The sequence below is a fragment of the Corvus brachyrhynchos genome, unplaced genomic scaffold, assembly GCF_000691975.1.
Source record: "Corvus brachyrhynchos isolate BGI_N302 unplaced genomic scaffold, ASM69197v1 scaffold80, whole genome shotgun sequence".
In the NCBI taxonomy this organism is placed as follows: domain Eukaryota; kingdom Metazoa; phylum Chordata; class Aves; order Passeriformes; family Corvidae; genus Corvus; species Corvus brachyrhynchos.
In genome coordinates, this window is record NW_008236769.1 from 10,932,050 (window position 1) to 10,951,819 (window position 19,770).

Consider the following 19,770-nt stretch of genomic DNA (forward strand, 5'->3'; position numbering starts at 1 on the left):
CGCCTTCGCAGCGGCACCGCACTGACCGCCCCAGCCCGGCGAGAGCCTCCACTCTGTGCCCGCGTGTCACGGGTGCACAGCAGGTAACGCGACAGGCCCCTCAGCACAAGTGCCGGCCAAGGGCGCTACCGGCACTCCAGTCTTATTTTAGGCTGCAGAGAGACTCTTACAGGAACAGGACACTTAAAACTTCGCAGCGTACGTGCCGGCCTTTCAGCGCTCCTCTCCTGAGTGTGGACTTGCTTTATCAGAGGATACTTCTTGCATGCACATATTGAACATACAGGATACAAGAGAGACAGTATAGAATATTTAAATAATTGATTCCATTACTGAACACTTAGAAAAAATCAACAGTATTGTGAAGTTTCCAGTTACAACTACTGATTTTAATACATGTACTTGCTAATACAGACTTTAAATGACAACTGGTAAGAACTGGCAGTTCAACTTATCTCATACACGTGAAACTAGTTCCAGCAATAAAAATGGAGAACAGCTCTTGGGACTTCTAAGAAAATAAATTTCCCGTAATTCAACTTGGTTATTGATAGCAGACATCAACAAATGAAGCAAAGCTCATGTCTCTGAATATTCAGGCCAACAGAAGTCACAGATCACATTCTTGCCAAATATTCACTGGAACAGTGCTCTGCCAGTTAACTTCATTAGCATGTTAATAAAAGACAATCTATTTGAAACAGTCCTCTGAAAGTAAACCTATCCTTAGTCCTGAAAGCAATGCAACTTAAAGCAAAACCTTATTTCATTACAGAAGTGCTACAATATGTGGGCTTTTAAGGTAAGAACAGTATTTTTCCCGATTATTTTATGATAAGCGTTTCAGAAACGTTTCTCTGGAACATGTGGATGATCATTAATTTTTTTATTTAGCAACTGATACATGATAAAACCTGACAGCAGTGTTGGAATGCTGCACACACTGTGCATGTGCCACTCCACACCTTGAAATAACCTTAAGCACGTTTAAAAAGGAAATAAGCTCTTATCAAAGATTAAACAAGCCACCAACCAAGTCAGCCCTTGCAAGGCTGTTTTGAAGCTTTCGATCAAACGTGTGCCAGTCCCCTATCGGGTGCTGACTCACCGGCAGGAGCGCCAAGGCAGTGCCTGCCCACAAGCTCGCTGCTCTTTGTTCTCTCTGACCTTCCGAGCTCTGTCGGCACTGTGAGGCTCATTAACTGTGAGCTAACTAGAAGATAACTCAGGGTATCAGGTTTTTCTTGGGTGAGTACCTTATCAGTAGGTTCTCCCAGTCCAAATTGACTGATCCATGGTTTTGCATGTATCATGTCACTGATCTGCCCCACAAAAACCCGCAGGGGGAAAATAAAGTGGTGTACAACAGGCAAGGGGCAAGAAAAAGCAAACCAGGATTAGAGAACAAGCATATTTGTAAAGTCAGCGTTATCTTAAGGAAAAATGAAGCTACAATTAACAGTGCATACCTAAAAGTTTTTCTGAAATTTGGGAGATGACAATTAATTAATCTCAGCCTCCAGTAGGAAAAAAAAAGAAACATGCTCTTAACCTTGCCTCTAAGATTACCTCTTGATTTAATATTTTTAAGAACAGGTTGGATGAGCATGTGAAGAGTATTTTTCACCCTATCTGGAAGTCCCACTTTGGCCCACATTTCCATGAACAATTCAGCAGGTAATCGGTACTACTCCATGAGACTGCTGGCCCATGTGGTTTGGCATATGCACGGATAATCTGCAATATGTCACAGCACGGTTGTATCGTTGTTAAGGTCATTTAATTGGAAGCTCTTTTGTAGAGAATTTGGGAACTTTGTCCATCAACTCATGTTATAAAATTACAATAAACGTGGTAATGAAAAGCAGCCTATCCCTGATAATTCTGTCTTTTCACATGGAAATTAATGCAGGAATCTAGATCTAGACCATGTGATAAGGTATCAATTGAGCCAGTACAACAGAACTGGGGCACTTTTTCCTGGATTCGACTATCTTCCATTGGTAAAAAAACTTACAGTATGCAATAGACATTTTCTGCTTCAAGAAATTGCAAATTTTTTTTTAATTACAATTTTCCTTTTTTTTTTTTCTATCCCAGCTACCACGATAGACGTGGTAAATAAATCACATTAGACAGTAATACATGTGGTTGAGATATGTGGCAGTGTTTTGCTTTTATTTCAGGAATTACAATGCTAGAACATCCAGGAAAACAGCTCACACAAGAACAGTCAGTGGTTTGGAGATGCTGGAACTAACACATCACGTTTAACAGTCAGCTTCCTATGCTTGGAAAGAATTCTGGTGTTTTGGACACAACTGGATCATGAAAAAAAGTTACCTACATCTCATGTGCAAAACTTAAGTTACACCACAAGAACAATTATGAAATAAAAAAGAATTGTTCATTCAGCAGAAGAGACATCATCGTCACCAAAATAAGCCAGGCGAGTAACTCAAATCAAAGTAAATATGACTTTCCAATAATTCAAATTTCACTTCCTAAAGAGAAAAAATATTCTGAAAATCTATACTAAAATGAAGATGATAATTTCAATGTTAAATTCATATAATGCTAAATTGTAAACCATAGAAAAATATTACTTTTGTTGACTTATTTTAATAACTTGTAAACAAGTATTCTCTGTTTGTACATATGGCAATGAAAAAATTCTTACATCAGTGTAGTTTGAAAAATAATTGAAGTGCATTCTAAAAATGCATTGTTAGTTGGTTTTAATAGCTTCTATCATTGATTTATAAACTAGATTATTTTATTCTGATATAGAGATAATTCTCTTTCATACTCAAAAACATTCAGGACTACCGTTTTAAGAATGATTTGGGGAAAAAAAAAAGAGACAACAGCTATTAAAGGCTAAGATTTGCCAATAACGCTCTTGCTGTTACAGAAATACCACAGGTTTTTTCCTACTTACTATTATTTTTAAGTGCTCATTTTTTCAGCTGAGACTGTTTTGTTGTTGTTATAATCGAGAAACAACACCATCTCTATTTTGAACACACCTCAGGGGGCAGGGGGAAGCTGACAGCTTTTTTAATAGAAAAAAACAACCATGAGGCATGAAGATTCTATTCTGCTGGTCACAACATTGAAAAGCATTAAGTAAAACAATAAGACACTGGTACATTGTTTCACCGTTTCTGAATTTTGAGCTAAATAGAGAGATTTATGAGGTACACACAAACAGACATGAGGATTTACATACACAAATGCTTGGAAACACGCCACAGAAAAGGGGGGTTGATCTCACGCAAATAACTCCATGGAATTCCACAGGTCTTTCCAGAGCTTGCACCAGTAGAACATTGGATTGTCTCACTGCTATTACAGCCTTCTAACACATGGGTCTAGAGAAAGAAGTCATGCTGAATTACAAGAAGTTATGTTGGCTTGCCCCATCCCACCCTAAACAGTTTCATGGAAGCAATAGGCTACATAATCAGTAAACACAACCTGCTACTTTCCCCCTTCTTTGTCCCAGTTTTGTCCTAAAAAAAAAATCAAGAGCTAAGTTCATGTTAAATTTATCGCACCATGATACCTTGCTTTCAGGTGTTCTCCCCTCTCCTGAGCCTTTCCCTGCTTTCAAGATGCATCTCCAAGCTCCTAATACTCCAGTAAAGACATTTAACCAATATTAGTTGTCTTATATTCAACAGCATAACATCTTCCCCTCCATGTACCGTGAAAGGAGAGTTATGCTGATTGCTGATCCTTCCAGTTCCTTGTTTTTTTCTAATTTTTTAGGGGTTTTACATTAGAGAAGATCTAGTCATTATTATGTGCTTGTATTTCTAGACAAAAGGGACAAATTTATGGTAGAATAATGCCATCTTGAGCCTACTGGGGAAGAACCAATCAACTAATTAAAAAAAAAAAACAAAAAAAGCAAACACCAAACACAATGGACTTTAGATCATAATCCTGCAAACATGTACTCACTCAAAAAGAATTCAATAGTACTATGCTGAGCTTAATAAAAAACTTGTGAAATTAAACTAAGTAAAACTTCATAAAAACAAACAAATTCTCACTTTTTTACAAGGAGTTCCTTCGTCCAAAGAAGCGGACATGTAAATAACCACTTCTTAGGAACAATTTCCCTTTTCATCTAACCCTCTTTCTTCACAGATTCCTGGAAAATATGTGTTAAGCCTCAACATTCCAAAATAGAGAAGTTGATTTTTTTTTTTTTTAGTTAAGATTCCTCTCCATCCAATACAGAAAGAAAACTTGAAATACATGATAAACAGACTTTCAGATTGATTTTTTTTTTTAATTTGTTAAAACCAATTCCTGTATTTTCTTAATAAAAATTACTCAGCTTGTGTCCATGGTATTCCTGCCCAAATTTCAAGTTACTCTACACAGACATTAAATCCAGACTGTCACCCTGTATGTCTGGTCATACAGTCACCTTTGCCTCAAAACAGCAAGCCTAAGATCTTACAAATTTAAACCCCCTAATCAGAGAAACGATGACTTCTCCAACCACATAGGTATTTATAAAACACTTGTTACTTCCCCATTTTTCCATTCCCATCTTTTTAGAGTTCTTCTGTTGCTGTGGTACAAAATAAAGAGGGTCAGGTCAGACTGCCAGCTCATTGTCTCACACATAATGGTTCTAGCCAACACCCTTACTTCAGATACTTCTGTCAAGCCTCGCATCCCTTCACTATTACATCAGACCATCTTCCAGTAATTCATTCAAACTCTCTCTCCTTCTGCCAGTTTCTCCCTTTGTACTCTCTAAAAGAGTAATTTTGCTGTCTTGTGTGCTGTTTTAGACTGGAGGAAAAATGCACTGAAAACACAGGAAAATAATCTCATCCCTCATTTCTGTGGCATAGTAGCCAAGAGGAATGAGTTCAGAGAGACACCAGATGAGCCCCAGTAGGGTTCTGCAACACACTGGTTTTCCAATTATTTCAAGTTCTAATCCATTTAAAAATTTGTCTTTAGAGACCAAATACAGTGATTTAAAACCTGATGATAGGCTTGAATATCAAATATATCTTGTGAGTTTCTCAGAAGCAGCTGAAGTTTCTTCCAGTGGGTCTGCAGATCACAAGAGAGACCTTTTTGAGTGGGGGGCTATTCAGTTGCTCTGTGTGTACAATATATGTGTGGTCTGGTTGGTGCCCCCGAGATTTGAAAGGAAAAAAAACGCATACACAGTTGAGACAAATCTTTAGAATACAGAACAAAATATGAAACTAAAATCATGTCTCCAAGTCCAAGGGCATTCCATTGTATTTCAAGTACCCAACTCAATTTTGAAAACAGAAGAAGCTCTTAATGAAATGTGCTCTTTAAATTGACTCTCATACCCAGATTAATAGTTTTACTGGAAACTTTACAAAATAAAAGGTCTGACCTACTGTGAGTCCAGAAGAATGGAAGCTTGCCTGGCTTTCAAGCAGCTTTTGTCAGTTTTACTAATGAACATCAGGTAATCATAACAAACTTCAATACCAGCTCCACAGCTGTATTAAGCAATCATTAAAGGCATGTTTTAATGTTTCTGTTTTAAAAGACTGTAAGAAAAAATATATTTACATAATTAAATTCAATACTTAATGCTACCTTGCCCTTCCCCCAGTGGCAGTGATCGCTGTCAACCCTAGAACATTGCATATTACAACATAAGCAGAGAGGACATTAGTAAGAAGAGCCCATGCTTTGTTTTTTAACCCATTATAAAACTATAACATCCTACATGGACTTAAAAACAATTTCATTTACAGAAAATAAAATAAAACTGTGTCCCCACAGGTAAAAAGAAATCATTTCAGTAATGACGACAAAGTTTTCAAAATATAGTTATAAAATTTTGGCATAGGTCTACTTGCATGGGTCATGCCCAGAAACTCTGGAGAGGATGTGTAAGATGGATAGAAAAGAGAAGAATGGGATACTTCTGTTTTTTACAGGATTAAGCTAAATGTTCAAAGTTCTCTTTATACAGAAATACAGAAAGAGAATCTACAGAGCCAGATAATAAAGAGCAATTCCTAATAGCTGGCCACAGTGCACTGATTTCCTTTTTTTTCCTTAGCAGTTGCTTGAGAGATACATTAGGTAATAGCACTGCCATGCTGCTGGATAACACCAGAATTATTAAATTTATCAGTACAGCAATTCTACAGTTAAGGAAACTGCTAATAAAGATCCTAATGATCAAGAAGAGTTTTACCAGGAGCATACAAAGTCAAGTTACAGTGATGCCATAGATATTATCTCTGTGCTTTAATATCCTTTTAGTATTTCTAGATGCATTCCACTGGGAAAAAAATAATCAAGATAAATCAAATACATACAGAAACACACTCACTCAAATGGCACTCATTGCTTTTTGTACAATTAAGCTTTAGTGAAAATATACATCTTAAAACAAATGAAGTACAAATGTACAAAAATCCTTGAACTCAGATAAAAAATATATATAATACAATTTGCTACAGAGATATAAAACATTTAACGTTTGCTCATCCTTTCTGATGAGCATAAAATGATTTAAAGTCTGGAGGACTCCTGCTCATCATCACTGCAATCAGATTTAAAGCAGACCTGCAAGAGAGGACAAACAGACAACTCAGCTGCAGAACTGATACTATTGTTTATTTGTATGTTTTATGGGGCACAGAAAGGCTGGGGGGAGTGGGTCTTTTTCCAGCACATTTTACTCCGTCCTAACTAAATGTGGATTCCTTTGAGTTTCCCAAAGCAATCTCAACCCCAAATCTCAAGTCGTTCAAGTTGAATTAAAGTTCTTTCCTTCTTTCAACTTCACAAGACAATTAACTGCAGTCCTATTAGTTCAAAACCAACTGAAAACTCTCAAACCATGTTCATTTTTTAGGACTTTTTCTCAATACATACAACCAGATCTTGGGACAGTATGAATCGTGCTGATTTTTGGCTGGAAAAGACTCCAGTAAGACACAAGCTTTAATTTTAGCTATGTGAGATTATTAGTATACTCAACCATCCTTTCTATTCCATTACTCAAAGTGGGGGAAAAGTGAATTTGAAAAGGTGAACTGAAAATAACAGTACTATTATACATTCCATTACCCTTGTACCATTTTAGAAAGGTGAATTGCCAGCTGAAGACAAAAAATTTCTTCATGCAATTTTAATACACAGCCCTGCTGTGGTTACTTAACGATATGCACCTAGCATTTTCAAAATTCCATTTCTGCTTGAAAGCAAAAGTAATTTCTACTGAAGTGTTCACTATTGGAATATACTCAAGCTTCTCAAGATAATTCCCCTCTAAGTGCAGGCACACTGAGCAAGCAGAATTGTATATAACATCTTCAACTGCAAACCTTTACAAATAGTCTATTTCTTACATCCTGTAGACAATTACAATACATGATGTGTCTTCTAGGTGGTAAATACTAAATTCTCTGAACAAGAAATTCTTCTACTAAAGAGTAGAAGTCTGTGTGTAAGAAAAGGCTGTGCATTATCAGCTATGTAAAGATATATCATGTTGTTGTTTTGGTAAAGGCATTAAACTACCTAAGATATTTAAACATTTGTTTCGTGATGCTTCTCATTTATTTTGAGGTTATTTCTACTTATTTACTGGATATATACTTATTCTTGCTTATATACTTATTTATTACTAGTTTTTACACAGGGCCTCAGTTATCTCTGAAGACATAGCCACAGTTTTCACTAAAAAATGGTAAAATATATAAGAAGCAAGACCCAAATTAACCTCTTTAGCAAAGGAAGGTCTATAGCACAGCTTTTAACAGAACCCACTACCTTTTTCTCAGGTAACCAGAGGAAGACAGAATGCTGAGGTAGGAAAGCTTCCTGGAGTTACAGGGATTGCCATAATTTTGGAAATGTGGTGGAGGAGCAAAGCCGTAACAAAACAGATTTCATTAGTTTCAGTATTCAGTGAACAACTTGGTTTTCCTATCACAGATTCATATAAAAAAAAAGAATGGAAGTTAATTTTCTTATGAAAGAAAAGAAATGCCCTTACCTCTCCACTAAAAAGTCTGTGAAAGAAGCCTCTCTTTGGTTTTGGAGACTTCTCTCTGTCTGGTGACACAGTACCATCAGTTTCATATGCATTGATATCTTCAAAGCATCCCGTTTCAATCATCTTTAAAACACATGAAATATAAATGAAATATCCATAAAAGCTTCTCAGACAAGTTCCAGGTATTATCTATTTACTCTGGCTGGGTACTCCTACCACTTAAAAATTCATCAGCCAAACTACACCACTGCACAAAGCTGACATTGACTCTCCTTGTGCACTCAGCCAACTAAAGAATAGCAGTGAGAGCACTATCACTCAGGTAAGTGTCAGGTGCTCCCTTGCTTTTTTTTGCATTCTTGTCTTTCTTCTGCTCATGATGCAACAAAGAGAAGTTTTTAGAACAAGAAGCTTATTCTCCTTTCAGGTATTCTGTTCATTTCCGAACAGTCCAGCCAAAAAAATCTAGTATCTATATGCCCTGGACTGAACTTAATTATTAAACATGACATGGGAGGAAAAAAAATATATAATGAAGATGGGTCTTTGGAGAGAAGCAAGGGATTTTGAAAAGATCTTTGTCTGTGTACACAGAAACAGAAGAAATAAAAGCACAGTTACTGGGTTCAGAAAGGACAGCAGGAAGAGTGAATGCCAAAATGTAACCAACAGGCAGGGTCAGAAGCAGGGGAGTGGCTAATGCCTACATCTAGTCGGCATTTACCAGGAAGTGCCACCGGTACACATCTGTCACAACAGCAGGCAGCCAAATGAATATACCTTGTAGAAGGAGAGATGGCATAAAGAGGAGTAAGAAGAAACGCAGCCTGCTTGTGTTATAAACTGTGACATCAAGTAAATTATGGTATGGCAAGAGAAATTCTTGAGAGGCAAAAATTTGAGGGAAACTTCAGTAACATGAATTAAAAGAAAAAATAAGCACAAATGTACAATGAAATCTGCAGTTCTTCCTTGAAGAAAAGAAATTGCCATTGCAAGAATTCCACAACTACTTCCAACTTTATCCCTCTCTGCAAGGTTAGTTATTAAGCTGCAGTGCATTTTGTAATGACTAGATCATATTTGGAAGTTCAGAATTACAACACAGTATAGGAAATATTTCTTTCTCCAAGGTTCACTGTTTCTCAGTGAAAATTTTCTATGTCAAATGACACCTTTTCAAATATCCTTCTTAATGTAATGCAAAAAAGCAAAAGAAAACAAAAGGGAATGTACTTTTTCCTCCAAATTGTTCAGAAATTGCTCATCTTTTGTGTTCAACCTTTAAATAAAATGCAATCATACTGAAAGAGAAACTACACTAGTAGAATTCAAGACAATAGTAATTTCAGAAAGTCACAAACACCTTATAATGAGGGGAAGGCATTCATAACAAGAACTACAGTTTTAAGTAATTGTTAGTGAGTGCTCTTCGCTGAAATGGTAAAGAGGACTTGAACTGCACGCAGAAGCAGCAAAATTCTAGTACTCTGTGCAGAATACTAGAATAGTCATTCACTAGGCACGTGAAAAAACTTTTAAGAGAAAGTCTGACTCAACTGATACTGAACTGTTTGTTTTGAAACTTTGAAAAAGGTGAATCTGCAATTCTGTATTACTGTCACTTGGATACTCTATTGATACACAGCCTATACACAAACAGCTTGCACTGCTCCTATTTGCTTTTGAACACTTGGAATAACATTCCATTCCTCTGCTATGACCAGCAATACTGAATAATGTGACAGAAGAACAAGAAAAAGGTGGTCCTACTGATACTAACACTGTTCTGTAAGCTGTGCCTATGATGACAAGATGCCAGACTTTGTTTATGCAAATTTACCATAGATCTCAGTTTCTAGCAAGTTGTCTATGTTTTAAAAAGAAACTTTTTTCTGAAGCCTCTCAGCAAAGAAGTCTAAAGCAGAAACTTCTTTACATCTCCTCGAGAAAATCAGTATAATTATATCTTTTATTAAATATTCTATGCTGCTGTGCTCAAGAAAATAAGCTTCTATGAAATGTACATTACCTCATTTTGCCAAGGGATTGAGACACAACCCGTCACAAATTTGGAATAGAAGTCATCATCTGTGGTATCCAGGTTCACTCCTTTTACTGTTGAGAACTGCTCAATGTCCAGGACATCTTTACAATAAACGGCACGTGGCTGCAGTACAATACAAGATTGCTTCATTAAAGTTTTGGATTTGGGGACTTTCTGTTTGGTTTTATTTTGCCTAGATGAGCAAAAGGGAGCAAAACTTCTGCAATTTTACATTTCTCATTGCTAATCACCAAATTACACTATTCTATAAAACAGAAATAAAAAGACTCTCTTCATAAGGCACCTGAGCAATTCCACCCATCCTGCAAGTAACAGAAAAGAAATATCAAAACCAGAAATAGCTTGTCTGGATCTCTCAATGGTTGTCACAATTCACTCATCTTCTGTCACCTTCTTTTCAACTCTGGAGTATTTTCTTCAAAGCTATTCCTCATTTGTTCTGCATCTGAGCTATGGAAGTGGACTTTTAAGGGCTAAGAAATCAGCTACAAAGCTCCCTAGAGAAATACTACTACTGTAAATTGTTTTGTGATCTCAGATGAAATTCCACAAAACAACTAGTTGTCATCAATAGCCACAATGGCATTCTCCTGCCAATGTACCTAATTTTAAAGGTTTCTCTGGAGTTCATATGATTGCTGACATAGAATTATGATAGTTCTTGCCTTTTTAGATACTAATCAAATCTGTCTCACCTACTTACATCTGGCAAGAATGGAGGTTCTAACATGTTAGCTTCCAGCCTCTTGAAGTTGATGTTCTTGAAAATAGGATGTTGCTTTACAACAGCAGCTCCTCCTTCAGTGCAACCCAGTCGCTCCCCCGGATTTTTAGCAAGTAACTACAAATACATGGAAAAAAAAGCTGATCCATGATATAATCCCACAACTGGAAAAAAAAATCTACATACAATGTCTTTTTTGCTACTTGGCCTCTTATTACATAAATTTATCATGTATCAAAATTAACTAGAAACCCAAACAAAAACATTCTGGGAACAAATACATTTTCAGTAATGAAAAGCAGACCATTTGAATATTATACCCAAAGTTACATAAAAATATTTTAATTGATGCCATGTTGATTAGACTTTACAGTACAGACTTTATAGTAGGCTTTCCTTTCAGGAAACACAGACTTATATTTTTTCCTATGGGCTTAAGTAATGCACATATCTCACATAAACTCATACAGAAAACTTGTGAAGCTTTCTGTATAAATTTAAGAACAGGCAAGATAGAAAAAAAAAAAAAAAAAGAAGCCATTGTCTTGTAGATACTGTTTTAGGTGAAGAAACTTGTGTACTACTCTGCCACTTGTTCCCATGCAGTATCCAAGTTGAGCATGCTATTGTACTCCATCTATAATTACAAGTGGTCCAAGCAGTACTAGACCATTTCATTCATGTGATGAATAATCAATTTATGCAGCTTTCCTTCATCTTTCATGGCAAAAGTTCTGAATTCTTGAAGTTTGATAACTGAACAGTTCATGAACAATCACAAACTTTCATGTGAACTAAAGGAAGGTTTAAGAAATCCAGTTTTGAAAATTTTTCAAGATATTAAAATAAAGTAGTTGGTCTCTTTAAAAGGATTAGAAATTTAATTTTCAAACCTCTACGTCTCTTCACCCACCATCCTGCAGATGGATTTTGCCTCCTCTGAAAACTTGTCTGAGTATGTTTCCTGGTCTTCCTTTACTCTCCGGTCAATCTCATCCCGTTTAACCCTTTCCTTGTGCTTCCTGAATGGAGACTGTCCTTCAATCATTTCATAAATCAAACAGCCAAGACCCCACCAATCTGGACTGAATGTATACTTCTCGTTTTTGAGCACTTCTGGAGCTACAAAACATAAACAAACACACATCCATGACATTTCACTTTAAATTGACTACTTATGTACTGGAAAAAGTCTCAGGTACTCTCTTTGGGCTCTGTCCAGACATGTTTGTGTGACTCTGCCATACTTTGAAGAAACTTTAATTTCTACACTGAGAACTCTGTTTATATCCAAGAGAAAAACTTTGCTTCTTTAATGCTTAAAACCAGTACTGTTTACAAACTGAGAATGAAGTTTTCCAAAGCATGGAAAGAAACGTATTGTCACAGTAATTTGTCAGTTTACCTGTGACCCTAAGTCTCTTCAAATCTCAGAAAAAAATCTGGTATTTTCTTAAAGTTCTGCCTAAAGCTAGAATTTTCAGTTAAGTTTTCAAGTTTATCAGTAGGCTTATCATTAACTACTAACATCTACAAATGCATATTATAACCTTTCTTCTTCCCATAACATGTCTAGTAACTAATCCAGGTCCAATACAGTTCTTATATTCACAGAAGCAAATTTTCTGACAAAATGTAACTAGCAAAGGATACATACCCATGTAACCAACAGTCCCAACACGTCCTCGGACAGTCTCACCTTCTGGAATCTGCACAGCTAATCCAAGATCTGAAATCCTGATATGTCCTATTTATGTTAAAATAAATTATACATAGTCAGCAAAAATAATACAGTATTATCACTTTTAAAACATAAAATTTCTATTGCACACCTCATAAAAAACCCCACTGCAAAGTATCAAAACATTCATCTACTCATAGCACTAAGTTTATTTAACTTAACTAGAAAGGAGTGTTTTATTTCTACTTATCTCCTCCTTAAAAATGTGAAGAAAGAGAGGCACAGATATAACTGGTTTGCTGAAGGTCATACAAAAATAATTTGCTCTTAAGCACTCTAATTCCTAGCTTTGGCATAGGCTGCTGTTGTTGGACAATCAGAAATGCTCATTTCAGATTCTGTATCCATGCATCAGACACTTGTGTTTTTCCATTCTGTATACCCACCACAAGCACTTAGCTTTCTGACTTCTTAATAAAACTTCCAAATTTACTCAATTTATTCCAAATGTGAGAAAACTGTAGCCTGTACCGAGAGAGCTTGTTTTCCTGTAAAGAAGTACCCCAATAATGCCAAACACAAGTATTTGGAATTGCTATCCCCATTCCCACCCCAAATCAAGAGCAGCCCAGTCAATAACCTACTCAGAATTATTTATATTGTAACATGTCAGTTCAGTTCTAGGATTTCCTCTTCTCATGAATCACTCCTAAGTGGGTAACAGCTTCCACTGCACTTTATCAGCCAAATTTCTCAAGCTGACGACCTTCCCCTATCACGCATGGCCTTTACAGCCGTACCTCTAACACAGAAAGCATCTGGCAGAAGATTGGTTTGTTGTGCACTGCTCGGTGGGGAACCAGTCCAAGCAGGGCAATGGGAATAAATCTACCCCACTCTCCCTTACATTCCCATGGACAACTACAGTTCTTTGTTAGATTGACTCATGAACTGTTTCAAGCACATTCAAGACATTTCAAGGCAAGAATTGTATTGACATTTTAATTTAAAAACACATAAGGTACTTTCTTAATAAAAATACAAAAGTCTAGACAGAAGAAAGGACAATTACATTTTCAATTCAATTTTAAAACAATTTTGTAGAAAGACTCATTGCAGAAAAAGAGCAAAACCCGCACTTATTTCTAATACTGGTTATAAGGGCAGGGATACTGCTGTTCACAGAAACACCACAGGTTCACAGAATGATTCACGTTGGAAGGGACTTCAGAAGGTCTCTAGCACAACCTTCTGAGCAAGCAGGCATCCCAAAGAGTCCAAGGCTTTTTAAATACTTACTTAGAAAGCCTCCAAGAGTGGACACTGCATCACCTCTCTGGGTAGCCCATTCCAATGCCCAAGTAACCTTTGTGCATATATGCTCTGGCATTCAAAAAGCTCTACAGCATCAATATTAGTTAACAGCATATTAATTTCTTAGGTACATGATAATACTAGGTACTTAGATAATCAGTGGATGGAGAGACAGAGAGAGTGGAGAAAGTCAAGTACCACTCTATATACTGGTTGGAAACAACTAAACTCTCTGGAGCAGCAAATGCTATTTTAAATACATTCAGATGCTCTTGTATTCCCTGACATCTGATGAACCCCTTTTCAAGTGCAAGCTCTGAGCTCCTGAAGCGATTTTCTAATTAGTCCTCTGTGCTCTTTGGAACTAGATCAAAATATCCCTGGCAGAGAGGAAGCATTCTAGTGCAGTCCTGCAAGGCTACATTTTTCCTCAAAGAAGCCTTCAGCTTTTCCAAGACATTGCTGGAGAGAAAAATTAAAGAATGCATTTGATGTCTAGCAAAGCTTTAGCTCTTGGAAAGTGACTTCTGCCAGGCATCATCTTTTTTGAAATTTTATCAGTCAGAACATGCTGACTTAAAAAAAAATACTGTGCTAATGACTTCAAAAACAATTTTTCCCTAACTAAAATGCTCAGCAGTTACAAGAACAAAGTTGTAATATTCATCCACAGCTTAGAAGATAATTCCTGCACATGTTCTACAGTCAATTCAAAAGATTCTGGTAACGGCTTGAATACAAAGTCATTAAAGAGAATTAATTTGGCTTTTGACAAACAAAAGACTACAAACATTTCTTCATATTGTTTGTACTTCCTTGATTCTTTCCAGCCACATATACATCAGGGACCATCAGACCTCTTTTAGATGAAATGTTAAAACAGAAGTACTTCAGAATTCTTACTGTCTAAACAGTCTGGTTTACTAAGTAAAATTTTGGCCCCCCCATCTAACAGATCAGTTTCCATAGTTGAAGAAAAGACAAACAAAACAAACCCATATAAGTCTTAGTGATCTTAAATCAAGAAGGGGAGAAGGAGGAACAAAAGGGAAAAAGTAGCCATTTTAAGGTAGAAAATTGACCCTTCTAACATCGTCATGATTAACCCCCGAAATTTTTCCCTACTTTCTGAAAAGCAAAGGCAGTATTTTCTTTGCTAAATTAAGATTCGTCAATTAGGTCTCTTTTATCATGAAGAAATCCCTTACATTTCTGGCACAGTATGAATTAGAGGTGTAATTACTGATTTCAAAATTAATTTTAATTTTTACTTACCACAGTCATCAAGAAGTATATTCTCAGGCTTCAGGTCTCTGCAAATTAAACAATAGAAATGTGAATTAAACAAAACCAAAATTATTAGCCCTCAAGTGCAACAGATTCCACAGAAGACTTCTTGGTTCTGACAGAAGAAATTTTTCCAGTTCCACCTATATACGAAAGAAAAAGCTCTGAAGTTGATGGCCTGTAACACAAATAGTTTAACCAGAGAACTCAAGATCCACTTTCCCTGAACTCTTTAATCCACTTACATTAACAAAAGCAAAACAACACTAAAATCCTATATATAAGGAACCACCATTTACACACAAATTCGTGCTCATAAGAGAAAAACACTTCCCCTGAGGAGTATCAGCTATACAACTCCCCCGTGGCGAAACACAAGTGCTTGCTGCAGTTTGATGGTGACCCCTTGCTATATTTCACCCCAGGGGATCAGAATATCAACAGAGTAATATTCCCGAGACTAAGCACATGCTTAATATCATCCATTCAAACTTCCTTTCTTTAACTTGGACATGCAACTTCTAAAGCTTATTAGACACTTCATCCAGTTAGGATTCTTTGCCATAACTTTCTAGAAGTTTCCTAGTACTTTTCTGTAAACATCAAAGTTTCACAAGCAATATTTTTTAGTTATTAAATGATAGCAAGACTCAGGAAATACTAAAAGGGCAATTAATTCAGCATTGCAATTTTGTACCTTGTGCATTTTTACTTTGAGAACAAAAGAAAATATTGAATGGAATTTTTGAATTCTCCTCTACTCAAGGAAAATTTGGGGAGTCGTTGAAGATGAATCAGAAGTTGTTCTAGGATTTATCCCTAGATATCCCAGCAGATTCTGAGAATATACACACATATATATAGGCACGAAAATCTGTATAAAATATACAGTGTACATTACTATTTATAATAGTGCATATAATTAGTTATAATGTATATTGTTAATGTATATTTCTTTTTTTTTTTTTTGTGGTATGCATCAGTAAGCATGAGGACTGAGATACGGTCTCTTAGATTTATTTTACCATAAATATAAGCCAGAAGCAGACAAGTAAAACCCAGTAACTGGCTAAAGAGTCACTTATTGGAATAGATCATTAAAAACAATGTGTATATATACAGGTATACATACAGTTGTGACAAGCAGAAGAGACTGAATAACATAAAAGAAAAGGTTTTAGGAAGAATGACTCTAGAGTTAACATTCTAAATGAGAGACAATTGTTCACCAAAAAATCTAAGTAGGGTTTTCTCCCCCAAACAATGATAAATTGATGTTCTACAGTATGTGTATTCATGTTAAAGTGTCATTATCTTATGAGATTAACTGTACAAAAAAGTCAGAAAGATGCTCTGCTTCTCATGCTTTTAAGTCTTGACAACCCCCATAATGCTAAGGGATTGACATTAAATATAAGATTTCAGTATCAGAGAAACCAGGAGAGATCAGAGTTAAAGAAACTGAAGAACACTAGGATTCGACACACGTGTCTGAAAGTCGTCTTGTAGGCAAACAGTGAACAAGTTGGGCCTAAACTCAGGGCTGTGGTTTGGGGTCTTGTTTTGTTTAGGGTTTTTTGTTGTTATTTTGTATTTCAAACAATCAGTTTTGTTTTCCCTTGGGCAATGTGAAATGACCTACTGGTAGCTGATGAAATCTCTCACCCCTGCTTCCCTCCTACATGTATGCCAAAACACACTGTGTAATATTGCAAGATTGGCCAAATTCTCTAGGGAACCACGTCCAACCACCAGTGTAAGCCTGATTCACTCTGGTTCTGCCACTTCCCACGCTGTGTGTCTGTGTGTGTGTGTGTTGGTCTTCTACACTGCAGAGGGAAAAGACTAGCAGTCATTATTTTGAGTTATACTTTAAAAATTCTTTGAAACGAGTGGTATTTGGTGTTACACAGCAGAAGCATAAAGAAAGCATTCTTGGTCCACCCCTAAGTTTGTTTTACTTGTTCTGTAATATTAATGCATACCAGGGGTTAAATGATATATGTACAGAGACAAAACAGCATTAAAATCATACAATCTCAATTACAATGCATAAAGCTTCTGATAGTTTCATTAATTCAGAAGCAATAATATGTTTATTGGAGGAATCTGAAATTAAAGTTTTTCACATGGACTACGACTGTTCTGTTATCCTTGTAAGCATAACATGCCATTCAGTCAGGGACTTCTAGAGCCCTCTGTGAACTACTTTAGAGTGGGCAGGAATACAATCCCAAACTCCTAAAATTTATTTATTTGAATTATAAATTAATTTGCTTTCTAAATCATCGTTTACTTCCATTTTACAAGCAAACCTTGAATCAACTTTATACTGTTATAAAATATATAAAGCATCTAGACCTAAATTAACAGTAAAAAGATATGTGACATGAGTAATTCCAAAAGATACGCCATGAAAAGGACAACTAAACAATTTTTTTGTTTCTTTTACTACAAAATTAAAATATAAACTTGTTTCAGTAGGAACCAATGAATATGTTCAATGCTGCAGAGACACGGAAAAGAATGAGTAACTGTAGATGACACTCACCTGTAAACAATTCTCTCCCTTTGCAAATCCTCCAGACCACAGCACAGTTCTGCAGCATAGAAAATAGCCCTTTCTTCATCAAAGCCAGGATTTCCCATGTTATATATGTGAAACTTCAGATCCCCTCCATTCATTATGGTTAATACTAAACACAGAGCATCTTTCGTCTCATATGTATAGGATAAACTAACCTAAAAATGGGCAGGGTGAGAACACAACCATTATTCATTCATAAACTTGAAAACAACTCACAGATCTTTTTTCCAATACAATCAACTTATAATCCTTTTTCAAAGCAAAAAGAACAAAACATGCAAATAGAAAATCACTCCTGCAGAGTACTAGAAGACACAACGGAATCCAGACTAATTTGCCTGTGTACACAAACCATACACACAACACAAAAGCTTAGCAGCAGATCTGTTTGGATACCACAGAGCTCCATGCAGAAAATACAGTTATTGATGATGCCCCTCAGCTGTATGTTACCTGTATTACTTTGTCCTGATAACGTGTGCATATGCCTTATTTTATTAGTACCTCAGGAATTATGCATTGCCAAACCATCTTCCTGAACTACGAGACCCAAAACTGCCCTAGAGAAACTGAAGAAATTATTTTAAATCAAATGCGTAGTTTCTATTCCTACCCCTGCCTCCCCCCAAGTAACTGCATATTTCCCTGATTTATAACTTGATAACTGTAAAGACTCAGTACAACTCTTCACAGTCTTTCCTCTCACTGTACTTGAAATGTGGCGCTGATAGGCAAGGACAAAGCACATTTTTTTTCAGGTTTTAGGTAACAGATTTTTAAGTGCATTAAAAGTTTTAAACTAGACTTGTGAATTAAAAAAAACCCCACCCCATTTAACACAATATAATACACTACAAAATTTAACTGTTTAAGTTAAAAATTCAATTTCAATAGAAAAAGCCATGCTACATGATTATCTGGTAGGATCTTCAAAAGTACCTACAAAGATTACTTAACTTGTACTAAGAGCAATGGAATTCAAACGTATACTTAGCTTACACTAGATAAGCAAGCTAGGTAAAAAAATCAGTGGAGTTTTTTCCCTTGACTTAATAAATGTATTTTTAAATGCAGTTGTCTTGGGGTGATTTTATGATAATACTGTATTCCCCTATCCTCTGCTTATTGCCCAGAAACTGATCCCACAGCTTTAAGCTGGGTCCAGGAGAGGGGGAAGAGAAACTGAGCAAATTCTTCAGCGCGGTTTGTGTTCAAGGACTCACACACAACTCCCCGGCGTTCTCACCTCTGCAGAGCCGAGGGAGCACCTTCCTGCTTTTAGCCAGCCTGTTAGCTGAGGCAAGAAACCTTCCTGCTTTTAGCCAGCCTGTTAGCTGAGGCAAGAAATTCTCCTATACCAGCACCCCGACATCATCCGGTAACTTCTTCTTCTGGAACTGTTCGGCCTAGCTGTGATCCGAGAACCAGATCATCAGACTCCGTGGACAGGCGGGGAGGCTGCAGGGACGCCGCATCCCAGCCTCGGACCTCAGGAGGGGCCGAGACAGCTACAGAAAAGAACTCTGAATCCACCAGCTTTCTCCTCATCGAGGAGGTTTATTATCTAACACTACTCATTTGTTTCCTGTGCCTTGCCGGCACTCTGCTTGTTAAATAAATAGGTTTTTTTCACTTTCATCCAAGAAATTCCTTTCATATTGGTAGGGGAGGGAGTGCTGAAACCTGTCTTCTGGAGAGGAGACATTCCTCCCAGAGCTTTTCCCCCTCAACTTGTCTCAAACCAAGACAGCAGTACGAGTAAATAATGGCCCTAATTCAGTAATAGGTCCAAACTCTTCCTTCAGAAGCATAAATCTAATACTAAATAATAAAACTATTAGCTACTTGAGGTGAAGATTCCCATTTGGTGGTTTTAACTGATGTATCCAGCTATTTATGACTTTACTTGTGACAGAGGCATGACAAGTTATCTACCCACTTCAAAGCCAGTATTACTGCAAATGCTAGACCTAGATCTTCTCTGCTGCATTAAAAACCACCATTGGATAGCAAGAAGAAAATAACTCATGCACAATTTTATAAAGCGATTTCAAATTCAACTTAGATCAAT

General features: G+C 36.6%; 1 protein-coding gene and 1 long non-coding RNA gene across 3 annotated transcripts in view; one reads left to right on the forward strand and one right to left on the reverse strand.

Annotated features, from left to right (window-relative positions):
• Positions 1-94: 94 nt before the first annotated feature.
• On the forward strand, positions 95-2,518 carry LOC108445069. The gene is made up of 2 exons (XR_001859815.1): positions 95-802; positions 2,187-2,518. It is a non-coding gene; the product is annotated as an uncharacterized LOC108445069 (long non-coding RNA).
• The window catches only part of GRK4 (G protein-coupled receptor kinase 4), a 39,338-nt gene continuing 21,714 nt past the window's right edge, over positions 2,147-19,770 (reverse strand). The window contains exons 9-16 of one of the 2 annotated variants that reach the window (XR_001859814.1): positions 17,664-17,854; positions 15,101-15,138; positions 12,488-12,577; positions 11,744-11,952; positions 10,802-10,947; positions 10,071-10,208; positions 8,039-8,161; positions 2,147-6,600 (exon numbers count right to left, since the gene is read on the reverse strand). Coding sequence is in view for 1 of the 2 variants with exons in the window: in XM_008645074.2 (XP_008643296.1) it covers positions 6,547-6,600; positions 8,039-8,161; positions 10,071-10,208; positions 10,810-10,947; positions 11,744-11,952; positions 12,488-12,577; positions 15,101-15,138; positions 17,664-17,854 (981 nt within the window). In the remaining variant the exon portion in view is untranslated. The remainder of the gene's footprint in view (positions 6,601-8,038; positions 8,162-10,070; positions 10,209-10,801; positions 10,948-11,743; positions 11,953-12,487; positions 12,578-15,100; positions 15,139-17,663; positions 17,855-19,770) is intronic. The other variant, XM_008645074.2, reaches the window with a different exon arrangement.